The 25296-nt window shown below is 40.2% G+C and overlaps 2 protein-coding genes across 7 annotated transcripts in view; one reads left to right on the plus strand and one right to left on the minus strand.

The window, feature by feature from the left end:
- Positions 1 to 16177, plus strand: part of sltm (SAFB-like, transcription modulator) — a 49586-nt gene extending 33409 nt beyond the window's left edge. For all 5 annotated transcript variants that reach the window (XM_055661216.1, XM_055661212.1, XM_055661211.1 and 2 more), the window contains 6 exons: positions 124 to 248; positions 2590 to 2730; positions 6484 to 6861; positions 7935 to 8082; positions 9907 to 10073; positions 15129 to 16177. In XM_055661216.1, coding sequence (XP_055517191.1) covers positions 124 to 248; positions 2590 to 2730; positions 6484 to 6861; positions 7935 to 8082; positions 9907 to 10073; positions 15129 to 15261 — 1092 coding nt within the window. In that variant the 3' untranslated portion in view covers positions 15262 to 16177. The remainder of the gene's footprint in view (positions 1 to 123; positions 249 to 2589; positions 2731 to 6483; positions 6862 to 7934; positions 8083 to 9906; positions 10074 to 15128) is intronic.
- Positions 16178 to 20207: 4030 nt separating this feature from the next.
- mindy2 (MINDY lysine 48 deubiquitinase 2) overlaps positions 20208 to 25296 on the minus strand; it is a 47983-nt gene continuing 42894 nt past the window's right edge. For both annotated transcript variants that reach the window (XM_055661219.1, XM_055661218.1), the window contains exon 9: positions 20208 to 24050. In XM_055661219.1, coding sequence (XP_055517194.1) covers positions 23928 to 24050 — 123 coding nt within the window. In that variant the 3' untranslated portion in view covers positions 20208 to 23927. The remainder of the gene's footprint in view (positions 24051 to 25296) is intronic.

Genomic DNA, 25296 nt, shown 5'->3' on the forward strand with positions numbered 1-25296 from the left:
GTGTCCCTGTCGGTTAATGCATCCAGTATATATCAGTAGGTTCATATCAGTGATTCAAGATGGAGAACCATCTGTTGACAATTCAGTTCATGGTTCAGGGGAAAAAACCTTATCTTTATTTAGGAACGCCGTAAGGAAATAGAGCGCATTGCCCGAGAACGTGAAGAACTCCGTAGGCAACAAGAGCAACTCCGGTATGAACAAGAAAGAAGAAATTCTTTAAAAAGGCCACATGATGTAGACAGTAGGTATGTTTTGAAATGACAATTACTGGATAATCTAGATTTATAAAAGATCCTGGTTCTGAGTAAGAAACATGAATTTGATCACATTGTGCATTGGTGGATCACCTTTGGTTGATTTATTATTATAAACTGTAATCTTATCTTAACAGTTTTGTTTGGGTTATGGAAGTAAGTTATTCTAAACATATACAGTGTTCTGTTCATTAAAAATCCATTTACAGAAAAGGATGTTGTCAAATCTGTTTGCGTCACACAGTACGGAAACAGAGCCTTCAGCTAAACCTGCCCATACCGACCAAGATGCCCCATCTACACGAGTACCACCTCCCTGTGTATGGTTCAAAACCTTTACAATCCATGTAACTGTCCAAATGTCTTATTAAATGTTATTATGGTACCTGCCTCAACGATCTCCTTTTGGCAGCTCTCCCTTATGGCCACCACTGGGACTGGGATTTTCTTATCACCCCTGTCCTTTTTGTTATATCAATTTCAATGCATTGGTGGTATTTCTTTATTTCATTCCCAAGCTCTGATGTTATTGCTGTTAGCAATATCCTTTATTCTCATATTGCAATATGAAGACCCACTTGTTTAGAATGTAAAACAGTGCAACACGGAAACAGACCCTTTGGCCCATGATGTCCATACTAAGTGTGGTGCCAAATTAAACCTATCTCTTGTTGCCTGTGATCCATATTCCCCCAGTCTCTGTATATTTATGTGCCTATCTGAAACCCTGTTAAATGCCACTATCGTATCCTTTCACCACAACTAATGGCCTTGCGTTTCAGGCAGCTACCACTCTGTAAAAAAAGACTTGTTCCATGCATATCCTTTAAACTTTAATACTCTGACCTTAAAGGGGCTGTCCCACTGTGGTGACCTAATTGGCAAGTTTAGAAGAGTTTTGGAGGGTTTGAAAAAATGTCATGTTGAAGACCTCCTTCGACTATGTAGAAGACCTCCCTCGACTATGTTGAAGACTAGCTTCGATTACCTTCGACTACCCTCGATTACCTATGAATAACATGCCGACCTACGAGTAAAAAAGTATTGATTTTTTTTCCATGGCGACCTTTTTTTACTCGTGGGCATTTTTCAACATGTTGAAAAATACGCCGCGACCTAGCTGAGGCGTCAAGTACGTGGGGGCTATTCTCGAGCATGAAGGAGAGTTACAAAGACCTCCTAGGATCTTGTGTCAACCATGCTGCGAGTATGAGTCTAGGGCAAACTCGCCAGAACTCGCAAATTAGGTCACCGCTGTGGGACAGCCCCTTAAAGCTATGCACTCTAGTCTAACATTTCCATACTGTGGTAAATCTTCTGACTGTCTACTTTATCTATGTCTCCTATCACTATAAATATATATCAGGTTACCCTCAGCACCTTTCCCAGAGAAAATAATTCAAGTTTCTCCAGCTGCTTCTTATAGCTAATACCGTCTAATCCAGACAGTAGCTTGATAAACTTTGCACCCCTCCAAAGTGACCACATCCTCCCTGCAATTCCGCAATCAAAACTGCACTCAATATTCCAAATGTGGTCAAATTAAAGTTTTCAAAAGAAACAAGGAACTATAGATGCTGGTTTACAAACAAACGGCACAACTGCGAGTAACTCAGCGAGTCAGGCATCATCTCTGGGGAACACGATAGGTGAATTTTCAGGTTCAGACCCTTCTGAAAAAGTATCGTGAACTGAAAAGTCACCCGTCCAGAAATGCTATCTGACCTACTGAGTTACTCCAGCACATTGTTATATTTTGAAAACATTGTTTAAGTTGCCGTATGACTCTCTGCCTCCTGTACGCAATGTCTCAAATCTGAACCCATTTTGTTTTCCTTTTGTTTCCATTTCACCTCTAGCCTTTGTCACTTACTCTGTTCATCTGCCGATCATTCATTTATCACTTGCCAGGCTTTTTCCCCACCCCTACATTTTCCCCCCAGCTTTCTCTCTTTCCCATTCCCACAGCAGTCTAAAGAAAGGACTGACCCATTCACGCAAGAGATGCTGCCTGACCCGCTGAATTCCTCCACCACTTTGCTTATGTTTTCCTTTTAGTATCCTTTCCTTATTGTTTTGCTAGCTTCAATGGAACCATACGAATCTGGAAATCTTAGTGCATTTCGTTAAGTTGTAAGCCGTAGATCGTATTTCAAGATTAGAATCTTCCACCTTTTAACACTGTCATAACATGCAAATTATGTAAATGTAGAAATTAGCACTGCATTTAATCACATGCCTACTGTAATGCTTAATTACGTTTTTGGAAAGAAATGTTTCCAAGCTAGAATATCCATGGTGATTAAAAATCTTTCAATGTCATAAAATGTAGGCGTGATGAACCCTATTGGAATGATCATAAAAGGAGGGCCATGGACAATGATGTCCGTTTTAGTCAAAGTTCAGAATATAATCGCCAAGACACAAACCGTTACAATGATTTTGACCACAGGGTGTCGTCTGCATTTGATCGGTGAGTGCTGCCTTTCCATTTTTTTTGGGCTGCATCAAATGAAATCTGAGGTTGGTGTGTAATTGATTTGAATAACCCTTTTTTTTCCCGATAAGGGGGAGAAACAATTGGAATGATCATAAAAGAAGCTACAAATTCAGATTAGTTTATTGTCATGTACACCTGGTGCAATAAAATTCCTTGTTTGCATGAAGCTCCATAGAGAAAACTATACATAATGATAAATACAATGGTGAAGGTAAAACAACAAATTGGTACAAAGATTATCATTTGTATGGAAGCAATACAAAAATAAATGAAGTGCAACAACGTAATAACTGAATGAGTAAGAGTATGTGACCACACTCCAGGAGGGTCTGTGAAAGAGTGATTTCTTAAGCAATTGGATAACTAGGGAAGAAGCGATTCTTGAGTCTGGACATGTGGTCATTCAAGCTCCTGTATCTTTACTCAGAAAGTAGAAGAGAAAAGAGAATGGCCAGGGTGGCATGCAGCCATGCCAATCCTTCCAGCCTTCCTGATGCAAAATATAGCCAAGATGGAAAAGTAATGAGCCTGTGTTGGACCTGAGCTGTGTCGCCACTATTTGCTGCTTCAGGAGGATAAGCGCCAAGCATTTGCCATCCAGGCTGAGATTCATCCCATCAGAATTATTTTTATATAATATCTCTAGAAGTTTGAGAGAAATGTTTTGGATATGTGAAATCTTCTCAAATGACTATGTCAATATACTGATGCACTTTCTTGATCACTGCATCAGTGTGAAGGGACCAGGTTAGGTTTGCTGCTGATATAGATGCCCAGGAAAATGAAGCTGTCAACCATCTCGTTAGCAGCTCCTTCGAGGACAGGATTGTATTCACTCTCCCCTCTCTATCCCCACTTTCTTTGGTCAGCAAGCAACTCTTTTGCAGAAAACCAAAGTCAAGCTGCATCTGTGAAGGGATGGGCAGACGATGCTTGGGATCTGGACCACTTTAAGGACTAGGTTGTTATTATGACGCTATGGCATAAAGTTTCCCCTTCTGTATACTGTCTCGCCAACAACAGTGCTGTCATCAGCAAACTTAAAAGATCAAGTTGGCAATGTATTTGGCCATGCAGTCGTGGCTGTACAAGGGAGTACAGCAGGGAACTGAGCGCACAAATTTGAACGGTGCCAATTTTGAGGATCAGTGGGAGGAAATGTTAATCTGCAAAATGTTAGACTTGCTAGACTAAAACCTAGAATGGGCAGATAGACACTAAGCTGGAGTAACTCAGTGGGTCGGACAGCAGCTCTGGAGAAAAGGTTCTTGAGTCAAAAGGTTGGGCAGGATGTTTTATGAGGGCAAAATTGGACAAGCTAAATTCATATATGCTGCAGATTAACAAGTAATAGGCGACGGTTGGAACATATGACATGGACTCGTTTTGAGAGGGTGGATATGGAAAGGACGCTTTCTCTTGTGAGGGAATGTCTTTGGAACCCTGTACCTCAAAACAAGTGGAATCAATATTTTTGAATATTTTTAAATGGGTGGGTGGATTGATTGAAAAGCAAGTGATTAATATGAATGTGGTTGATGTTATGATTGGATTGGTTATGATCTAAGTAAAAGGTAGAGCTGACCAGGAGGTGTCTGAGTGGCCTTAGCCTGTTCCTAATTTATATGTTTTTATGAATAGAACTGGGGTTCAAAAACTGTGATTGATAATTGTGAAGATGAGACCCCCAGTATATGAAAGAGAGAAGTTGAAAATTGTTAGGCTCCAGTACCACCTTCCCAATGAAATAGAAACATAGAAAAATGGAAGAGGGTGGCCAGGGTGGCATGGGTCTGAGAATGCTTGCTATTCTTGCTATTGAGGGAGTGCAGCATAGGTTCACCAGGTTAATTCCCGGGATGGCGGGACTGTCATATGTTTCTGTAAATTGAATTATGTGTATGTCTGTAGGAAATTGTCTTTATTTGTATTGCTGTGGAAACGGAGTTTCGTTTGAGCCTCACCGAGGTTCGAACGACAAGTAATAAATATTGTATTGTATGTTGATAGAATGGAGTGGCTAGGCTTGTATACTCTGAATTTGGAAGGATGGGAGGGGATCTTATTGAAACGTATAAGAGGCAGGAAACGTGTTTCCAATGTTGGGGGAAGTCCAGAACCAGGGGCCACAGTTTAAGAATAAGGGGTAAGCTATTTAGAACAGAGCTGATGAAAAACATTTTCACGCAGTTGTGAGTCTGTGGAATTCTCTGCCTCGTAGAGCAGGGAGGCTAGTTTGCTGGATGCTTTCAAGAGAGCTAGACAGAGCTTTTCCTAAAGATAGCGGAGTCGAGGAGATATGGGGAGAAAGCAGGAACGTAAATAGCAGGGGGCCTGAATTGAGCCTTGTGGATGATCCATTGTGAAAAAGACCCGTCACATTTTGAATGTCTGCCAACCAGTTCTGGCTCGAGGGGAACCGAATGGTGCCTACTCCTATACTAATCTCTATTGGGACCTTTTCGGCCTTGCTTTTTCCACTGGTTCTCCAGCACTTTTACATCTCGATTCTATAAGATTCCCTTTGATGATGGGAATGATCAGTACCTGTGATAGACTGGTGACTGTCTACCACCCTCTGTAATCTCCTTTCTTCCTGGTCTTTCAATTTGCTGAATCAAGCTATGATGCAACCAATTAGTATGTTCTCTACTCTGAATCTGTTGAGGTTTAATAAAGTATTTGTCAACATACTAGACCTCTTCAATCATTTGAGGAACTAGAGGCGTTGATGTGCTTTCTTTGTGATTACATCAATGTGATCTGCCCCAGGCCAGATCTTCAGAGTTGTGCATGCCCAGTTCACACTCTCAACCACTGTTCTGTCATGTTCTTGATGAGCTTGCTAATCCTGTTGGTGTCAGCGGCCTCAGATTTTCCCTTCAGAAGATGGCACCAGCCACCACCGATTGGTAGAACATCTACAGCATCTTACTGCAGACGTTGAAGGAGTGGAGCCCTCTCAAAAAGTACAGCCGGCTCTGTCCCTTCTTGTAGAAGGCCTCGGCTTTCCTGGACCAGTCCAGTTTACTGTCCAGATAAACTCCAAGGTATTTGTACTCCTTGGTAAACTGCACATCCACTCCATTGATGGAGACAGAGGACAGGAGTGTTTCTCTCCTCCTAAAGTCCACCACTAACTCCTTTGTCTTATCAGTGTTCAGCTGCAGGTGATTCAGTCCACACCACTCAACAAAGCCATTGACTACACCTCTGTATTCAGCTTCTCTCCCCTCGCTGATGCAGCCCACAATTGCAAAATCATCCAAAAACTTCTGCAGGTGGCAGGAGACGGAGTCATATCTGAAGTCCGAGATGTAGATGGTGAACAAGAAGAGGAGAGAGAGGACTGTCCCCTGTGGGGCCCTTGTGTTGCTCACTACCATGTCTGAGACACAGTTCTGTAGCCTGACATACTGTGTTCGTCCAGCCATGTAGTTGGTAATCCAGGAAACCAATGGAGCATCCACCTGCATCTTCGTCAGCTTGCTCACTAGTAGTGCGGACCGGTGCTGTACCAAGTGGTGGTATTGTCAGCAAATTTAAAGATGTTATTGGAGTTGTGTCTGACTACATGGTTATTGGTACAAAGAGAATAGAGCAGGGGACTAAGCATAGTCGGGATACTCCTGTGTTGATGATTTTCAACAAGCATGTGTTGCGTCCATGTTATTGAACGAAGGCAGCTCGTTCATGAAACTAATACATGATGTTACTCTTCAACAGACGGGGAGATCGTTATAACAATCAAGGAGATGGGAAAAAGAATCGTTCTGGTAGAAACAGAGAGGATCCTACTTATAACAGGTATCCAAAACCCTATAATGATTCCAGAAGACCAAGTTCTCAACAGAGAAATGAACTTCATGGAAATAATGAGCGTAGAGAAATTCGCGATCGTGATGACCGTCGAACTGTAACAATTGAGGATCGGTCTGGAGGCACCAGGGGACATCTGGAAAAGATGTCACCATCAAGAAGCTTCCCTGATAGAGCTCGGATTGATAACCATGGAGTCCAGCACAGTCGACCAAGTCATAATTCTTCTAGACCCAGTGGTTGGAAGCCAAGTGGAGGTTTAACCTCTACGAAACGTGAATTGAGGTAATGTTGAAATGTTTTACAATATATACATTAATATACATTATGTATATAAGTATATACAATAATGTATATACTTATATACATTAATATAAGTAATATCCAGGATTCCCTTTTCACATTCTGCAATGACAATGCCTTATTTAAAAAAATATTTAGAATTTTTTTTTTTTTTAAGTGATTTCATATGTCAGAAATCTAAGCCCATATCTTCAGCAAAAACATTGCATATATATAGATGTAGTAACTGACTGGACATTTGCCTTCATGGGTTTACATACAATAATTCATTGCAATTGCTGTAATAAGGATTTAATTTCAAACTCGGAATTGAGAGCATCACTGGGGCATTGAAGATTTAACTCTGAATTCTGTGTTAATTGGGATCATTATCCTCCCAGTACTGGAAACTGGTGGGGGGGAGCATTGCTGCAAAAAGTTGCATTAATTTCAATTGGTGTAAATAATCCTCATTAAATTCCAAAAAGACACTCTGGAAGTGATGGAATTGTGTGTCTGAAGTAATTGAATTTGATTTCTGGTCCTGTAATGCTCATCCTTTAGCATGTAAAAATAAGGAACTGCAGCTGCTAGTTTATACGAAAGGGATAGAAAGTGCTGATTCTGTATTGCTTATCTTTTAGTATGTAGAAACTCGGAACTGCAGATGCTGGGTTATACAAAAGGACAAAGTGCTGGAGTAATTCAACGTATCAGGCGGCAACTCGACCCGAAACACCACCCATTCCTTCTATCTAGAAATGCTGCCGATCCCACTGAGTTACTCCAGCATTTTGTGTCTATCTCTGGAGAAATAGATGACGTTTTGGATGGGGACCCTTCAGAAGGATCCTGACCCGAAATGTCACAATCCTTGTTCTCCAGAGATGCTGCCTGACCTGCTGAGTTAATCCAGCACTTTGTGTCCTTTTGCTTATCTGTTGGCTAGTTTTGAACTTTTTCAGGTTTATTTGTGGAATATTCATTTTCTAATACTGATATTAATCAATTGGAAACTAATTATTGCTTGAGATTTGAAATCATGGAATAACATCAACCAATTTTTCACATTTAAGGAATTCAAGAGAGAGAGAGCGCGTACGGCCAGAGAGGTCTGGGCAGAATATACGAAGTGGCCCACCAAGTGGTCACAGCGGTATGGCTGGGTACAGCAGCCGAGATGGAGGAAGGTCATCTATTGGGGACAGAAGCAATAATCCTCAGGTAGAGAACACAATTCATTGGCCTTGTTGGATGATGCACGAGGAGTAGCTTTATTCTGCATAATTTCCTTTAAACTTTAATTTTATTTATGATCTTGTGAGTAATGTTATCAAATACATTTCCATTTGGGTCGTGGTTATGCAATTGTTATGCATAAGTAGGACTAATGCACGTAAGGCTGCTGGCCCTGACGCATCCTGGGCGCGTGCTCAGGGCCTGTGCTGCGCAGCTGACAGACGTCTGGACCGACATCTTCAACCTGTCACTTGCCCAAGCAGTTGTCCCCACGTGCCTTAAAACCACCTCCATCATGCCAGTGCCAAGACACTCCACTGCGGCAAGCCTCAACGACTTCCGCCCAGTTGCACTTACCCCCATCATCACCAAGTGCTTCGAGAGGCTGGTCCTGGCACACCTCAAAAGCTGCCTACCCCCCCACACTGGATCCCTATCAGTTTGCCTACCGCAAGAACAGGAGTACGGAGGATGCCATCTCAACGGCACTTCACTCCACCCTCTCCCACCTCGACAACAGAGACACTTACGTAAGAATGCTGTTCATCGATTACAGCTCAGCATTCAACACGATTATACCATCTAAACTGATCACCAAACTCGATAACCTGGGCATCGACCCCTCCCTCTGCAACTGGATACTGGACTTTCTAACCAACAGACCACAGTCTGTTAGGTTAGACAAGCACACCTCTTCAACCCTCACCCTGAACACCGGCGTTCCACAGGGCTGTGTGCTGAGCCCCCTCTACTCCCTCTTCACCTATGACTGCACACCTGTACATGGTACTAACACCGTCATCAAGTATGCAGATGATACAATGGTGATTGGCCTCATCAGCAACAACGATGAGTCGGCCTACAGGGAGGAGGTCCAGCACTTAGCAGCATGGTGCGCTGACAACAACCTGGCCCTTAACTCCAAGAAGACCAAGGAGCTCATTGTAGACTTCAGGAAGTCCAGGGGCGGCACGCACACCCCCATCCACATTAACGGGACGGAGGTGGAACGTGTTTCTAGCTTCAGGTTCCTGGGTGTTAACATCTCCGATGACCTCTCTTGGACCCACAATACCTCAACTCTGATCAAGAAGGCTCACCAGCGTCTCTTCTTCCTGAGGAGACTGAAGAAGGTCCATCTGTCTCCTCAGATCCTGGTGAACTTCTACCGCAGCACCATCGAGAGCATCCTTACCAACTGTATCACAGTATGGTATGGCAACTGCTCTGTCTCCGACCGGAAGGCCTTGCAGAGGGTGGTGAAAATTGCCCAACGCATCACCGGTTCCTCGCTCCCCTCCATTGAGTCTGTCCAAAGCAAGCGTTGTCTGCGGAGGGCGCTCAGCATCGCCAAGGACTGCTCTTACCCCAACCATGGACTGTTTACCCTCCTACCATCCGGGAGGCGCTACAGGTCTCTCCGTTGCCGGACCAGCAGGTCCAGGAACAGCTTCTTCCCGGCGGTTGTCACTCTACTCAACAACGTACCTCGGTGACTGCCAATCACCCTCCCCCGGACACTCCTCCCACAGGAAAAACACTATGTCTGTATATATGCTAATGTAAATATTTATTCAAATCATATGCTATGTCGCTCTTCCAGGGAGATGCTAAATGCATTTCGTTGTCTCTGCACTGTACACTGACAATGACAATTAAAGTTGAATCTGAATTTGAATAAGCCAAGGTGGGGAAATATCAAATTTTATTTTCTACTGGTAGAAATTTAAAGGATGTAATTTTGTGAGGAGCAAAAATAATCCAATTAATTAATTTGAATTCTATCTTGCGTCTGCATCCTCTTCCCAGGCATCCCATTATCATGAAAACCGGCATGTAGTGATAGCACGTCATGGGCGAGATACGGAAGGACAACGGAGCAGTTGGCATTCTGGACCCAGTTCTCAAAGCGCTGGATATCAAGACGTGCGACGAATGAGTGACCCGCGGGGTTCTGGCATGATGCCACCGTCCAGGTACTGAAGTTGCATTCTGTCAGCGATTCTGGTTGCCTGTAATTTAGAACATCTATTGTAAATCTAATATTCTGTATGGTATTGCACTTTTGACTGTTTTTATATTTCAACAGACTTGCTCTTTCTGACAGCCTATTTGAATTAAGTCTTAATTGTTTTGGTTTTTATTTGAATAAGTGCTTTTGTGATGCCTATTAGCTATTCATAGTAACAGCAAAGAATGCAAATCCAGGAAGAACGTTTTTCAATCATTAGTCAAATGTTATGGGGATGATAATTGCATCTATATTGGCATAATTACATTAAACTTTTGTTTTGCTATATTTAAAATAACTTGTTTCCAGTACATTAAAACCATTCTCAACTAATAATGTATATTGCTTCTATTTTTATGCCTTGATGCCATTGTAATGTAAAATAACTTCTGAATATGAGCATTCTATACAGTTTTACTTAATTGCAGGGTATATAATTGTCATTTTCCTTAATTGGCCAGTTGAATTATGCAATGCATCTTGGAAGAGACGGGGCTAGAAAAGCGATATCACTCCAATGATTTTCCGCCTCCTGTCGAATTCCTCTTCCCATTCGCATGCTGACGTTTCTTTACTGTGTGTCCTCCGTTGCCCGATAGAGGGTTCGCGCAAACTAGGAATTGTTTTTTTTTTTCCCCATATTCTACTTTGATAGCTTACTACCCAACAGTATGAACATTGAGTTCACAAATTGGAAAGTAACACCCACCATTCCACCCCAGTGCACACCCATTTCAGCCACTATTTCCCCCACCACACACCCTTTCCCTTCCTTTGCATTCCCTTCCACCTATACCTCTCCCTCTGGCTTTACATTTCACTCCTTCTCTCCTTATCTGGCAACCTTTTATCTTTTCATCTCAAGCCTTTGTCCTCCCATCTCCCATCACCTAAAAACACCTATAGATGCGTGTCAACCCAAAACGTCACCTATTCCTTTTCTCCAGAGATGCTGGCTGACTCAGTGAGTTACTCCCACTTTTTTTGTCTATCTTCGATTTAAACCAGTATTTTCTTCCTACACCTATCATTTGTGTTGCTCTGCCTCAACCTCATTGCCAGCTCTTTCCCCCCCCCCCCCCCCCCCCCCCAAACCAGTGCCTTGACCTGAAACACTGCGTATCCATGTCCTCCAGAGATGCTGCCTGCCACTGAGTTACTCTAGCACTTTGTCTTTTGTATAGTCCTGATTTTGATGGCTCTAATTTGTTGGCAGCCTATTTGCTTGTATTTTATTCCAGCGCATTTCTTCACACAAGCTTAATATTTTGCAACTGCCACCAACCATGAACTGTGCTTTTATCTTGTTGAGGCTTGAGACACTGGAAATCTTACATTTACATCACCTATATTCCTCCTTGTCCTTTTCAATCCAGCTATAACCACTGTTGTTTTTGACTGCACTCTCCTACAGTGCCTTTCCACCCTTGGCTGTGGTCTGAAGAAGGGTTTCGGCCCGAAACGTTGCCTATTTCCCTCGCTCCATAGATGCTGCTGCACCCGCTGAGTTTCTCCAGCTTTTCTGTGTAACCTCCCTTTCCACCCTTGTTGGACATCCAATTGTGACCTTTCGTTTTCCCCAAGCTTCTGTTCCTGACCCTCTTGTTTCAAAAGTGTTGCTACACCGCATCATCCCCAAAAAAGGATAAATTGAGAGATTACAAGTCCATCAGTAATGGACAAATTATTATAGGTAAAACCAGCACAGTATAAGACCCACAGAAAGATTATTTGAGGGCAGCCTACATGGTGCTGTAAAGGAAGGTATTTGGCTATCAATAGAATATTTTTAGGAGCTTAAAAGGAAGATCAGTGAGACTGTGCTTGACGTAGGCTGTGCAGATTTCATTGTCGTTTTGACCAAGGTTGAACATGGTCGATGCTCAGAATAGTTGAAGACGGTTAAATACAATGGATAAATGCAAATAAAATTCATTTAGTATGAAAAAGGGCAAGGTAATGATTTAAGGATGTGATATTCCACCTGGCTTGATGTTGAATTTATAATAGAGATCATTAATACCTGAAAGATTGGGGAAGGGGGCAGTCATGATTTCAAGTTGCAATTGATGCAAATGTTACAGCGTTATTGCACAGGCAGAAAGTAGTATAAGGCATCAATGTACTCAAAGTGGGCAATAAAATGACCTCATTCTATTGTTCAGTGTGATCAAATTCATTAGAGGAGGGCAAAATGGCAATAACTGCCAAATAGTGTGCAGGTACAGAAGGTCTTTGGAATCAACATTCATAAATTCCTGAAGATGGTGGTTATGTTGGACATAGTTAAGGTATAATATGCCTTGTCAACAAAGTAATGAGGTTAATACTTCATTATTGACCTCTCAACATAATGGCTGAAGTGGGGACTGATTTGAAACTAAGTTTTATTTGCAGCTCGTCAAAATAAAATAATGAAGCTATTCATATATGTATAGCAAGACCAGGACAAGACTTAGACAATACGATAAGTAGTAAATAACAATCATACCACAAGTGCCAGGGCCTAGACACAAATGCCAAGTTAAAATCATCTCCTCCGCCTGCACATTATCCCTATCACTCTATTCCCTGCCTATCAAGTGTCCATCTAAAAAGCCTCTTTAAACGTTACTATTGTATCTGCCTTCACCCCAGCAACTCATTCCAGGCACCCGCCAAGAATTGAAACACTGACATTTCTTCCCTGAGCCCTTTCACCTCACTATCCTCTTTTTTAAGGCACTCATTTAAAAACTTTGATTGTTATCCAAACCAAACTTTTGAATTGAAAAGCCCACACTATTTTCCTGCTTTATAGGAGCTTTACATTATTCCTGTGTATCGCAAGATTTATAAATTAATGATGAGATACAAACAAGTTTAAGCATATTATACATTCTGTTGTAATTGAGGGAGGAGGACAGTGTATGAGTACAATGGTAATTCATATCGCAGGTCTCAAATTTGACAATAGAAATTCAGTTGAAGGGTTTGGTGTGAATGTTATACTTTGACATCACTAGCCTGATGAGCAGGGTGGGTTTCCCTCATCTGCTGTATTGAAACATTTCCTGGTAACCAAATTCTGTCACTTGCTTTTAATTTTATGGGTAACATAAATAGCTAAAGCTAACTTCAGCACGCTAAATCTTGACCTTGGCTAAATACTTGTTGACTTTACTAGTTGGGGTGACTGGATTGTGTTAAGCAAGAGCTGTAACCAGCATTTTTGTTTAGCCTTGCATAAGGCATGTAAGTGATCTTTTTGCTAATCCATTGGAGATTGGTTAATTTTAACTTGGACCTTGTTCTTTTGTATCCTGATATGTAGTTACAGAGTCATCAGAAAGCTAAATTGAAAGATGACTAAACACAGGATTGTTTTCCTTTTCTAGACTTTGTGCATTATGATTTATATTTAGAAACAAGTCTAAAGAATCAACACTTTTTGTTGAGTTCTTCTGCCCAAGTTCCAATTTCATATTGATAAGTACAGTAGTACCGATTCGAGCGTTCCTAGGGAAAAGATGTGTAGGCCCAGCCAAGTAAAAGATTTTTCAGCCTTTTAAAATCTCTCTGAAGGATCTGTGAGGGAGCAAAGGGAGTCTGGTTTCGGCACAAACAAATGGGTTTGGATTTTGCAACATAACCCAGAGGTTTCTAAGAATCTTTCTGAGCATGCAAGGAGTAGTATAAAACTGCTGAGCATGCTAGGAGCAGGAGCTGTTGGTTCCTAGGAGGAGCTTAGATAATTTAAACTGGATACGGATTTGTGTTCCTTTAACTGGATGGTCTACAAATCCTTGCTTAATATTGTTGAATCATGAACCACTAAAGGCTGCTGTTTTTTCTAAATGTAATTTGTTCCACATTTTTGTAACATGGGTATTTCCTCCAATTTTTTAGAACTTTTAGCCCATTAATTTGAACCCGAGTTGAGACTACTCAAAATTAATTCACGAAACCAATTATGCTTAAGAAATTATGATCAATGTGGAATGGGTTTCTATTTAGCTGCTTCAGCTAATACACTATTCACGATTGATTTGGTTAACAACTCTATCGATCTCTGATTGTAAATTACCGTCCTTTCATTCTCCATGTACAAGTCTTTCTTATCTTTGTTTCTGAAACCTTAGCTAATGTTTCAAACTATAATGCTCCTTATAGACTCTTCAGTTTCTAAAAATGATTTCTCTCCATCTTGCTGGTTCTCTTTAATTTCCCCTTAAATTGCCTTTCAATGAGTAGAATTAAACTCTTGGAACCCAGACATACTTCTGGGAAATCTAAATGCCATCAGTCCATGGTCAATATTTTTAAGGTGAATGCTATATTTCTTTAAATGTGTTTTAAGGCCAAAAGCATATATTTGTCCTTCTTACTCTAATCTTTCAACATGTAGACAATTGTCTTTAGATAATTTTCTATATATCTTTAATATTCTAATCTATTTAGACTTGTTTCTTCCACCTTTTCAACTTTGGAAGGTTTTACACTGAATGTTGATGAAACCAACACAAAAAGCCAAGTTTGTGCAATTTATGGGTTCACTATCATTCTACAAATAGTATTTATTTGATAGATAAATTGGCCATGCTTCTCCACATTCAGAACTTCAAACAAAAGCATTCCATTTAATTACCGGTTCATGTTGGAAGCATGACACTTTTGCTTTTTAAAAAGGAGTAAAGTGCTGTTATGAATATATTTTGTTTCTGCCACACAATTATGAGGTCTAGTGATGGCTTTCTAATGCATTCATTTGCTTTCTAGGCTTAGTGTTGAGTTTTATTTATGACAGCATTATTTAGATGATAAAGTCGTGTAGATTGTAGCAACTCAAAAGTGGTTTAATTTTTTTTTCAGACTGTTTACACTGACATTAATTTTATATTCAAAATCTGTTCTGACAAATATGTTGCTAAGTTCCTTCTTAAAATGATGGCCATAGTTTTCTGATACAGGAGTAGTTTGAGATTTTAGCCAGTGTCGGCTTCAAATGTTTCTTACTGTGTTTTCTCATTGCCCACTACAGTCCTGTGGCAAACAGAATTGTGCAGATCACCAACAACACAATGCAAGGAGGCAATGTTTCAGGCTCCAAAGGACTGCATGGATCAGATGCTCGTTTTAAGCCATTCAAAAGGGCTGCTCCACGAAGATTCTAATCCAGTTGTTTGCAACTGACTGTTCTTGTTTTTAGATTTACCTAGTGTTTGTAGATATATTCAGCCTGTACAATCTACTATGTTTTCACTTTTTTCCTTTCTTGAACATTAATAGGTCTGTTTTAAAAAATATATAATTTCATGACTGACCTTTTTGCTGTTTTTTATAGCAGTACAGCTATAGAAAATAAAAAAGTCACTTTTATTTTCAATCTGATTTGTGTAAATGTCTTGTGTTGGAAGAGAGCTTGACAGTGGAACCCCAATTATCAGCTAGTACAGGGATTGGGTGGGGAATTCCTTCTCCATGCATAATGGAAGTTGGATGTTTGACAGGCTCTATTCTTAGTGAGCTTTGGAGTATCCTCCCGATGCCCTAATCAACCCGCTAGAACACGTAAATCTCAGCCAAAAGTGGGGCAGATCTTGTTTCTGGTAGCCTTGACTCTTCATTTCTTGTCCCCTAAATTTTGGCTTTGTGGGTAATAAAGATTAACCCAAAGACGTAACCACTCATAAACGCAGCTGAATCGAGAATGATTTGAAAGATTAATTTATAAACTGTAATTGGAATTCCATGAATAATTGAGAAATGCATAAAGGAAGCACAGATAACTGAGGCTCCACTGTATGGTCAATTATTCAATACTTAGTTGACAATTGTGCAATTCTCTATCTTTAGTAATGTAGTTAACTCATTCTACATTAACAAACAGGACACAGGGAGAAATTGCAGGCTCCATCTTTTTGCAAAATAGCATATTTATTGAGAATTAATTTTCTACATTTACCAGTCACAGTTTAAAATATTAGTTTTTCCTCAAAGGATTGTTCTGTACAAGTTCACCTGTATGAATGTGGCATTGATGCTAGGAAGATGTATGCTTAGATTTTGCAATAAATCCTCGTGACATTATTTGAATTTAAGTTACTTTTTATTTCCCTTTCCTGCTTTGCTAAAAGATTTTGATTCACAAACCATAAATTATTGATGTGGATATAATCAAATAAATGGGCTCTAGGTTTTCCTGAAATAATATTATGCATCTGTTATGTTTAAATAACATCTCTAAAGTTAAATTCTCAGAAATTCATCCCGGCCACTGGTGCTAAACGTATTCTCCCACTGCACTGTGAAGAGAGCACTTTGAAGAATTTCTCCTTTGTTGTTCTTGACTCCTTTCCACTGTAACCTGCAGTCCAGCCTTGCTGCCACTGCTGATCAACAAGCAGTCCAAAGCTGCATTACCAAAAAATAACACTGCCGCTGGTGGTGCCCAGACTGAAACTTGAAAATGAATTGGAGTAACTTTAATCACAAACTTGCAAAGTTAACGGCCACATCAGGAGGACAAGCTGTGATGCCTCAAAGGTACTGTTATTATGACCATCAGGATAGGAGACAAAGCTGACTCTGCTAACTACTGAGGAATCCCAGCACGGGGAAAATCATTGCCAACATCCTCAACCAACAAATAAGTTAAAAAGTTGTTCACTGAAAATCAATGTGGGTTCCAGCTACCTGAACATGGTCATCACCATATGCCAAATCCAAAAGAAATAAACATTGCAGTAGCAATTACCATACATACAGTGCCCTCCATTATGTATGAGACAAAGACCCATCATTTATTTGCCTCTTATTTGTAATAGGGGAAAAAAAATCACATGTGGTTAAAGTGCACATTGTCAGGTGTTAATAAAGGCAATTTTTGTACATTTTGGTTTCACCATGTAGAAATTACAGCAGTGTTCATACATTGCCCCCCCATTTCAGGGCACCATAATGTTTGGGACACAGTGATGTAAATGAAAGTAATCATGTTTAGTTTACGAAGGAACTGCAGATGCTGGAAAAATCGAAAGGAGACAAAAAATACTGGAGAATCTAGTCATGTTTAGTATTTTGTTGCATATCCTTTGTATGCAATGACTGCTTGAAGTCTGCAATTCATGGACATTACCAGTTTCCGGGTGTCTTCTCTGGTGATGCTCTGCCAGGCCTGTATTGCAGCCATCTTTAGCTTATACTTGTTTTGGGGGCAAGTTCCCTTCAGTTTTCTCTTCGGCATTTAAAAGACATGCTCAATTAGCTTCAGATTGGGTGATTGACTTGGCCACTCAAGAATTAACAATTTTTTTGCATTGAAAAACTCCTTTGTTGCTTAGCAGTATGTCTGGGATCATTGTGTTCAAGAAGGAACTGCAGATGCTGGAAAATCGAAGGTGCACAAAAATGCTGGAGAAACTCAGCGGGTGCAGCAGCACCTATGGAGTGAAGGAAATAGGCAACGTTTCGGGCCGAAACCCTTCTTCTTCAGTCTTGTTGTGGTATGAACCGTCGGCCAATGTGTTTTGAGGCATTTGTTTGAACTTGAGCAGATAGGATGTGTCTATACACTTCAGAATTCATTATGCTACTACCATCAGCAGTTGTATCATCAATGAAGATAAGTGAGCCAATACCTTCAGCAGCCATACATGCCCAGGCCATAACACCCCCACCACTGTTTCACAGATGAGGTGGTATGCTTTGGATCTTAGGCAGTTCTTTCTCTCCTCCATACTTTGATATTGCCATCACTCTGATATAAGTTAATCTTCATCTCGTCTGTCCACAAGACCTTTCTCCAGAATTGTGGTTGCTCTTTTAAATACTTCTTGGCAAACTAACCTGGCCATTTTTTTTCAGCTAACCAGTGGTTTGCATCTTACAGTGTAGCCTGTGTTTTTCTGTTCATGAGCCTTCAGTGAACAGTGGTCATTGACAAATCTACACCCGACTCCTGTAGAGTGTTTCTGATCTGTCAGACAGGTGTTTGGAAATTTTTCTTTATTGTAGAGAGAATTCTTCAGTCATCAGCTGTGGAGATCTTCCTTGGCCTGCCAGTCCCTTTGCAATTAGTAAGCTCACCAATGCTCTCTTTCTTCTTAATAAAGTTTCAAACAGTTGATTTTGGTAAGCCTAATGTTTGGCTGATGTCTCTAACAGTTTTATTCTTGTTTCTCAGTCTCATAATGGCTTATTTGACTTTCATTGGCATAACTTTGGTCCTCATGTTGATAAACAGCAATAAAAGTTTACAAAGATTGGAGGAAAGACTAGGTGCTGAGATCTCTTATACCTGCATTAAGGAGGCAATTAAACACACCTGAGCAATTACAAACGCCTGTGAAGCCATGTGTCCCAAACATTATGGTGCCATGCAATGAGGGGGACTATGTATAAACACAGCTGTAATTTCCACATTGTGAAACCAAAATGTATAAAAATGGTCTTTAATAAAATCTGGCAATGGGCAATTTAACCACATGTGATTTTTTTTTTTTCTATTACACATCTCAAATTGTGGAGTACAGAGGCAAATAAAGTCCCAAACATTATGGAGGGCACCGTAGGGTGAGGGGATTGATTACCAAATGGGTGGACAAAAACTAAAAATAAGAAAAGGCTGAGGTGAGAGAAGAGGCACAAAATGTGAGACCATGGGGAAGATGTAGAAACGGGAAAGAGGGTGCATCCAGTTGGGGTTCAAAGAGAGGGTGGAAAAGGTGGGGGGGGGGGTGCAGTGTTGGTTTGTTAAGTTGCCTATAATTGGGGAATTCAATGTTCATATTGTTGGGTTGTTAGTGACCTAAGCGCAGCACAAGGTTGTGTTCCTCCAGTTTGCGTGTAACCTCACTCTGGCAATGGTGGAGGCCCAGGGCAGAAAGGTCAGTAAGGGGATGAGAGAGAGTTAAAATGCTTTGCAACCAGGAGATCCAGTAGACCTTCGCGGATCGAGTGTAAGTGTTCAGCGAAACTCACCTTATCTATGCTTGGTCTCACTAATGTATAGGAGGCCACATCAGGAAAACCGGGTGCAGTGGCTGGTGTTGGAGGTGCTCATGAACCTCTGTCTCACCTGGAAGGAATGTTGGGGTCTCTGGATGGAGATGAAGGAGGAGGTATAGGGAGAGGTCTCCTCTGGATGGATTGCTGGGGTCCCTGGATGGAGATGGTGTAGATCAGTGGTTACAGGTTTCTATGAAACTTCATTCTAACTGACTGCAGTTACATGTGGCCAAAGTGGCCTTGTGAGCATTGTTTAGACACCTGTGACTTTTAATGTTCCCAGTTCCAAGATTTATAAACGTTAGTGCAAGGTTTTATTTGTCCAACAGGACTGGGTAGTGAACGGGGCCGTGAGATGTCAGGTAGTGGGTGGGGCTGCTGTCAGGTGTGCAGAGTGAATGGTGGTGTCTTGTCAAATGGGCATCAGAACCTCTTGGGCAGCTTGCAACCCAGCGGAGATTGACACAAAATGCTGGAGTAACTCAGCAGGGCAGGCAGTATTTCTGGAGAGAAGGAATGGGTGATGTTTGGGGCCAGACTTTGCAACCCAGCGGTATGAATATTGATCTCTCCAACTTCAATAACCCTTACTTTCATTCTCCATCCCTCCCCCACCCTAGTCATTGTACTAGTTTTACTATTGTTCTGGTGAGTTTACTATCGTCCTGGTGAGTTTCATTGTTGTAACTCGTTTTCTCCTAGTTCACAACTAACAATGGCTTGTTTCCTTTATCATTGTTACTTTATTGCATATCTTTCATTCATTTGTTCTATATCACCATCTGTATCTCATTTCCCTTTCCCCTGACTGTCAGTCTGAAGAAGTCTTGACCCGAAATGTCACCTATTCCTTTTCTCTAGAGTCTGACCTGCTGAGTTACTCCAACTTTTTGTGTCTATCAGGGTTGCCTGGCAGGTGAGGCTTCAGTCACATGCCCATCAATGTGATTGGTGGACAGGGCTAATGTCAGGCAGCCAGTGGGCTGGTTCTGAATGGTGGTTACAGCAGCAATTCTGGGACAAGAATGTGGGACCTGGGCAGAAACAGTCTATGTTGCTGAAAGGCGTTTTGCAAAGAAAGTGCAAATGAAACAACGCCAAACACATGTCATTGCAAGAAATGGGTTTTTATTTCAGTCTGGAGTATTACCAATTTTAACATCATTCTGCAACGGAAGATTTTGCATTAATTGATACCAAAGTTTTATTGTAACATGATTCTCAATGTTTCACTTGTAAAACTGCAATTAAAGCCGCGTTTCACTCTTTCTGATGGTTAATGAGGCACTAATGGGTGTTCAGTTCAGCTGATAGGGCTGATTTGGTCACAGTATACCTTATTTTGAAATTAATTGCAAATATTTCAGAGGCTATCTGATACCACCCAGTTTTCCATGCTTGTTCTATACCAAATACACTGGGTTTTTTTCCATAATGAGGCATGTTAGCAAATGTACATGGCAGTTTTTTGTTGTAAACATCAGACTGGGCAGCGGTTTTCTTTACTGATTTTCATTAAGTTCCACTTACTTCCATGTTTTCCCCCCAGTTATTCCCTCATTTTCAACACTTCGGTTCAGTTTTCCCTAGATTGATTTATTTTTACCGTTTAAATAATTCACATTACATGCAATGCATTTTTTCCTTCCTATTTTAAGATTTCAAAAACCTAGAAGTTCTTGTACCAAAGTTTTACCCTATTCCTAGTCCGGGATTTAAATAAAAAAATAAATGAAAATATAAACAATGCCTCAAATCTGTTACTGTAAATACAGAATCTTTAACATTATGGCACAATTTGCTACTCTCCCACTTGCCCCAATCTGCACAAGATACATATTGTAAAGAATTAACTGCTTTTGTCCATTCAGTCACATGATGACAGAAGTACAAAGTGAAGACAATTAATCTACATTCCACAGAAAGCTCTCTTAAAATCAAATAGTTGGAATGCCAATAAAAGTATTTTTGTGCTGCCAAAGTTCACTTGATCCCACTAAGTATATAACACATTATGATAGTATGCGACATACAAGTTTGGTCATGAACATAGAAAATGGAACAATGTCATGAAATCGGCATCTACCAAAACGCAGACACTCCCAGATGCAGGATTTGTAACAGTACAGGTACCCAAAGCAATGGGGGAAAAGTAGCTGTGATTTAGGAGACATCAAAAGGTAGAGAGCAAATTCAAAATCTACATATTTTTTCCATTGTGTATATTTTTAATTCACCAGTATTTTGGTTAATGTCTCAAAATAAACAAACAACAAAGCAAAAGTGCAACAAAAGTTATTGAAAGTAACAGATTCTGGTCAATACTTCTCTTGTCTGTTGTTAATCATGGTGAATATACATGTACAATGGCTTGAAGTATATTGTGCATCCTGTTGTAATAAACAAATGATAAAACCCAATCCCACTGGTGTATGAGATTAAATCTCCAACACAAAAGTTGACATTATTAAAATGTCTAGCAAATATTCCATTGTGAATGATCAAATGGCAACATATAGCTTTCTTTGAACAAAGAAATATTCAATGTCATGCTCTCAAATGCACCAAATTTCTGTGAAGCATTCAGAAAATCTGCAAAATTCAAGTTGCAGAGTAGCACAAATACACCCATCCTTGTAATAGACAAATGTGCAAAACAAAGTGATATTTAAAGCATAATCATTTCAGAAGACTTAGCATTTATTTTCAACAATCCTTACGTGAAACATTTAGCATATTAAAAAGGTCGGGGAACCATACTCGACTGTTTATCAGTCAAGGTACCACAAACAAGCCTGCATCTGTGAGTCAGGACTACGCACAACCCCCAACAGAAAGGCCAATGCAGCCCTGCACTGATAACTTTCAAAGCAACTACCTGTCCTAAAATGGGTCAAGGGCTTTTAATGGTGAACAGTTGTTCCACAATGCAGCCCCTGGAGCAGTATGGTCAAAATCCACAAGTAATTACTTGGACAGGATTGCAAATAATTAGATCCATACATATTTGAAATCCTGGTACTTTTAATATCAACATATTCTGGTGAGGAAAATACAACTTTACATAAGCATTTGTATGACATTTATAATATGATCTACTAGATTTATCATGCACTATAAATGTGAGCTAATTCACAATACGTCTGGGCAGTTCAATGAAATCTCCCCAAACCAACTTCATTATATCTGTCCCTGGTAAAGAATTTTTGATAAAGGGAAACCTCTAAGTGCAACATGATTCTTTCAAAATGCAAAAGATAGATATTCTGGGCTGCCCATCTCAAAATAATTTAACAAATTGCTTCACAATGAATAAATATTTATGTCTTAGTAAACAGGTTAAATGCTTTATTTTCTTCCTCCCTAGTTACTGACAGGTGTGAATCTTCCTCTAGATACATAACTGCTTCAAGCACTCTAACTGAGGGTGCCCTATTAGTTATTCAAATAAATAAACTGGTCAAATGTATTAAAAATCTACAAAACAGCTACATTATTAGAGTGACAATACTAATCTGAAACAGTATAAAATGATCCTTCAGATAATTTTCCTTCAATGTCAAAATTTAGTGTTCCTGCAACAGTGCCCAGTGAACAATGTATTTGGAACAGCTTACCATCATACCAAAGAAAAATAGTCAGTGTTTAAATTATACCAAAAAAAAACAAGTATAACAATACCAAAGTTATTTGGCTTCTTCCAAAATGTTTTAAAATCCCCCCCCCCTCCCATTTCTGAATATTGGTCCCCTTAAGAAAAATAACTTTGCTACTGTCTACATCATTGACAATATTTGACCAAATAATCTTGAAGGTATTAATGAAGATAAACGATAACAATGATTGGGTACATTATTCAGCATTAAGGAATTCAGAAACAAAATGGTAATCACTAAAGGTGAATACAGTGCTGACTTAACTGACTGATTAAAGAGATCACAGATAACTACTTGTAACTTCTTTATTCTAGCAAGACCTTTATCGTCTCCAAGCCAACTTGAAACAATTTTCTCAATTGTCAGGAAGTATATTTGGTCAAAAAAACTAGCTTATTCACTTGCATTTAAAAAAAATTACTGATATTTTACATGTTGAATATCTATTTTTACACATTTCCCTAGATTGACTTCTGTTGGAACGATTTTAAAACCATGCACAATGTAGCAGATAAAGAAAACTTGAAGCAAGAGAGACCACGACTGACAAATATTGACTCTCCTTGCCTTCCCCATTATGGCTCGTACAAAAAAAATGACATCTCCTTTAGAAAAGATTGTCCAGTGCTACATTTGTACACCAGCAGAGTTTGTGTTAGCATCTTAAAACAATCTCTAATATGAATGACCTTCTGTAAGTGTTTTGCCTTTTTCTCCCTATGAGCTCGATTCTAGGCGCAATCAAGGAAAACTAAAAATATTCTATATTCTCTTATTGTAAGCAGAGAATGAAATCTAAACCAACCACAAAATTGCCAATCATTGTCCTATAGCAAAACAGAGGCAGTATTATCCAGAATAGCTTATTAGCTGATTGCATTAATTAATGCAAAATATTAAGAGGCATAGTGATTTTACTGTTACATGTAAAGGTGCTTTTTGCATGTTTTAAACAATGATTTACGTCAAATTAAATGTAACTGCATCAATCAACACTGTAGAAACTCCCTTGTGAATATAGTGCATTGTGCAACAGACAGAGTTTGGCCGACTGTATCAAAGAAGTCATCCTTTCACTTCTCAAAATACAAACAATTAAGGATCAGGCACAGACGGCATATCACTGGATTCTTTTAAGGGTTACGCATTTAGCTTCTGGTAAAATTCCGTCCCCATCACAAGAGAATACACTTGTCCTTTTCTTTCTCCTTTGCTTCCTTGCGCTGCTTCCGTTCCGTGCCTCCCGGCTGTTTTCCAGCTGCTGCTGTTGCCGCCACCGCCTGTGATTGCTGCCCTTCCTGGAATGTTAGGAAAAAACATTCATATGAAGTAAAAGCTGCTAAATAACACAAGAGCTCACTGCTGGAATGGAACTGGTCATTTAACACACTGACAAATTTCAATCTACAGTCAGAGTTCAATCTATTCTTGCACCACCCACCACACTTGCACACTTTGGCTGATCTGGCAAAAATAACGAATTCAACTGGACTTTATGTGGATAATTAGATCATTGAGGACGATGTGGAGCCTCCTAATCAAAATGGCGTTTGAAGACATGTGTGTTTGGCAAATAGTCAGGAGGTTAGTTAATTCACTATGTCACTCAGGTTCTGTGACTGGTCTACTTGGACAATGCTGATCTATCTCCAGGTGCTGCCATGTTTTCAAGAGCCATTGCAATCAGCTCAGCTCCAGATCTCAGCTCGTTTGCTCGTGTCGGGTCCAATGAGGGACAGTCGAGTGGTCCTGGCAAAATCCATGATAAGAAGTATTGCACGTTAGAACCACTTGCTATAGATTGCTCTCACAATCCAGTGGTACAGCTGGTAGAGCTGCTGCCGCACAGCGCCAGAGCACTTGGATGCTGTCCATGTGGAGTTTGTCCGTGCTCCCTGTGACCGCGTGGGGTTTCTCGCGATGCTCAGGTTTCCTCCCTTATCCAAAAGATATATATGTTTCAAGGTTACATACCTTGCTTCTAATGTCTCTGGAGTGGATGAGGAAGTGGGATAATATGGAACTAATGTGATTGATTGATGTTCAGTGTTGACGATGGGCCAAAGGGCCTATTTCCATCCTGTATCTTTAAACTAAATCAAAGAATCAATTTTCTTTGCCCACTCAATGATATTTTAGCTTGTGAATAGTACAAAACAGGAGCAGAATGTATTTTAATTCAACATACTGGAAATTTAAATCTTTATACAGATGAAAAGCAAGATTGCTTTTGAGCTAGTGGAATCAAGGGATTATGGGGAGAAGGCAGGCACGGGTAATTGATTGTGGACGATCAGCCATGATCACAATGAATGCTATGCTGGCTCGAAGGGCCGAATGGCCTCCTCCTGCACTTTTCTTTTATGTTTCTATGCTTTCTAATCTACATAGTGTAAATATAATTGTCCAGTACACTCATAATACTTATTATGATGCATCACAATTCACATGAACAAATAGAATAAATTCAGCAGATCCTTGAGATTTCTAAATTCCTGCTTTCAATTCGACTGGGTCAGCATATTACAAACTTAAAGATATGGA

This window comes from Leucoraja erinacea, chromosome 33 (genome assembly GCF_028641065.1).
Source record: "Leucoraja erinacea ecotype New England chromosome 33, Leri_hhj_1, whole genome shotgun sequence".
NCBI lineage: Eukaryota > Metazoa > Chordata > Chondrichthyes > Rajiformes > Rajidae > Leucoraja > Leucoraja erinaceus.